The sequence below is a fragment of the Coffea arabica genome, chromosome 11e (genome assembly GCF_036785885.1).
Source record: "Coffea arabica cultivar ET-39 chromosome 11e, Coffea Arabica ET-39 HiFi, whole genome shotgun sequence".
NCBI lineage: Eukaryota > Viridiplantae > Streptophyta > Magnoliopsida > Gentianales > Rubiaceae > Coffea > Coffea arabica.
The window spans coordinates 27256696-27259252 of NC_092331.1; the positions used below are offsets into that span (position 1 = coordinate 27256696).

At 46.7% G+C, this 2557-nt stretch overlaps 1 protein-coding gene across 1 annotated transcript; it reads right to left on the reverse strand.

Annotated features, from left to right (window-relative positions):
• Positions 1 to 823: 823 nt before the first annotated feature.
• Positions 824 to 1423, reverse strand: LOC113718199 (uncharacterized). Its single transcript, XM_027243119.1, has one exon. The coding sequence runs from the start codon at positions 1421 to 1423 to the stop codon at positions 824 to 826; it is 600 nt and encodes a 199-aa protein (XP_027098920.1).
• Positions 1424 to 2557: the final 1134 nt, after the last annotated feature.

Consider the following 2557-nt stretch of genomic DNA (forward strand, 5'->3'; position numbering starts at 1 on the left):
TTGCCTCTCCGGGTATCGAGAATTCCACCACCTTAGTTTTACAGTTCAATTGGGCGTTATAACGGGCCAACAAATCCATGCCTATAATCACATCGTACCCCTTAAGGTTTAAACTTATCAAGTCTCCCACTAACTTCCGTTCTCCTACCCAAATCTCGCAATTTTTATAAACCATATTGGTAATTAGGCTTTGATCCCCAGTAGGTGTTTTAACTTCTAAGTCATATGGCAATTTAACTGGGTTCACAGCAATACCACACATAAAGGCAGGATTCACAAAAGAATGGGTTGCCCCAGGGTCAATCAAAAGCTTAGCTAAGCGGTGGAATACAGGGATCGTACCTTCCACTACTTCTGAGGAATCCGGAACTCGCTGGTGGTCCAAAGCAAAAACCCTAGCAGAGGTTTTAGGTCGACTTGCACTGGCGGTAGGTTGCTTAGGGTTTGACTTTTCTGACTGGGTACCCCCGTTCCCGTCACGATTTTTAACAGGACAAGTGGCAATCTGGTGTTTGGAACTTCCACAAACAAGGCACTTCCTCATTTTTTTCCAACAATTATTCTCGGTGTGGTTTGGCTTACCACAATATCCGCAGCTTGCACATGTGGTGGGTGCAGGAACTCCTTGGGAGACAGTCCTCTGTTGTCACTGTCCCCTTCCACTTTGAGCTCCTTTAGATGGAGCTCCTCCTCTTGGTGTCCCCGCAGTTCGGGCTCCACTCGCACCCCTTCCAAACTTCGGAGGTGGCACATTCTGATCACCTCGGCCAGGAGTACTACTAGATGCACCACGCCTCTTAGCCTGAAAGGTCCGAACTTGAAATCAGGCCTGCTCCACTCGTTGAGCCTTTTCAAGCGCATCTTTAAAGGTATCAATTTGAGCGGCAGCTAAATCCTTTTGGATTTCCACATTCAAACCTTGTTTAAACCGCCTTATGCGCTTTTGTTCACTCACTACCAATTCCGGAGCAAACTTAGAAAGTCGGGTGAACTGGGTCTCATACTCTGCCACACTTGAAGTGCCTTGGCGCAGTTTAATAAACTCATCCTCCCTTTTCTCCTGGATTAAGGGTGGAAGGAATTTCTCATTGAATTCCCTAGTGAAGTTTAACCAGGTACGTGGGGTTTGCTCCCTTTCCCACTTGGCCCTTACTACGTTCCACCAGGAAAGGGCCGCGCCTTCCAGCTGGAAAACGGCGAAGGTAACTTGCCTCTCTTCAGTGTAATGCAACGCGGCGAATATATCCTCCATTCGCTCGAACCAATTCTCGGCAACTTCAGGTTCAGGTCCTCCAAGAAATTTTGGAGGAGCAAACTTTTGGAACCGCTCCAGGGCCTTATCCTCGCCTACTTCAGGGTCCCTTTGTTGGTTACCAGGTACTTGACCCTGCTGGTCAACCAAGCGGGCCAGTAAATCAATCATTCGATTAATAGCTGTTGCTACTTAGTCCCCTCCATCACCTCGGGGTCCCTGGTTTTGATTCGCCACCGAACTTTGTTCCTCCCCTTGGTCTTGGACTTGCCTGGATTCTCGTCCACGGCCCCGAGTACGTCTTTGTCTAGTCTCCATTATTACACACTGGCCTAGTGCCCACGTATGATAACTAACAGGGTAAGAAAATATGGTATACAATAGATGCTTATATATATTGAAAAGTCAACTAAGAAATGGAAATCGGAATCGCGATAAGCAAGTGAAATGCACAGCAGTTAAGATCAATGTCGACATAAAGTCAAAGTCAAGGTCAAAGTCACAGTCAAAAGTCAGCAGTCAACAGTCAACAGTCAAAGATCAAGGTCAACAGTCAAGGTATTATACATTAAAAGGCTCATAGCAGTCATTTACAAGGTAACATGACCAAAATAGCAAGTACGAGCCCCCCAAAAGTACAGATATAGTCATATCAAGCAAAACCTAACACAAGTAGTCATAAGAAAGCTATACAACCACCGAGTCACCACATCCCCTAAAGTTGTAGCCTAAGGGTAAAGACTTAGTCCGTCGTAGGACTAGTGGACCCACCAGACTGGGCGGGTTCATCTCCGAGCTCGCCTCCTATATAAGAAGCTTCATCACTCTCCTCTCCAAGGAATTCATCACAAATGTTCAAGATCGATTCAGCTATAACCCTCACTTTCGTGGCCCTCTTTACCATGCGCTCTTGCGTTTCTCCAAGTTGTGCACATAAGTCATCAACCCTCTCGTGGCCTTTAACCACATCGTACTCAAGCTCCTTAATTCGAGCGGCTTGCCTCTTATTGGCTTCCCTTAGTTGGTTCACTTCGGCTTCAAGCCTAGCATTATCCCTTGCAAGCTCCTTACGCTCTTTTACCATAGCCAATACTACTTCATTAGGGTAGGCATAAGTATGGCGGCACTCGCAACGCCAATAGCGATTTGACGGGCTCCAATAAACTCTAGCTCCTCCAGACCGGATTTGATACTTAATCATGGGGAGTACTCCACGGGGCTGCTCACCAACTGGACGATCACTATGGCCACTATGTCCGTCCATCCTACACCAAAGTGTAGATAAACTTTAGCACTCTTAAGGGA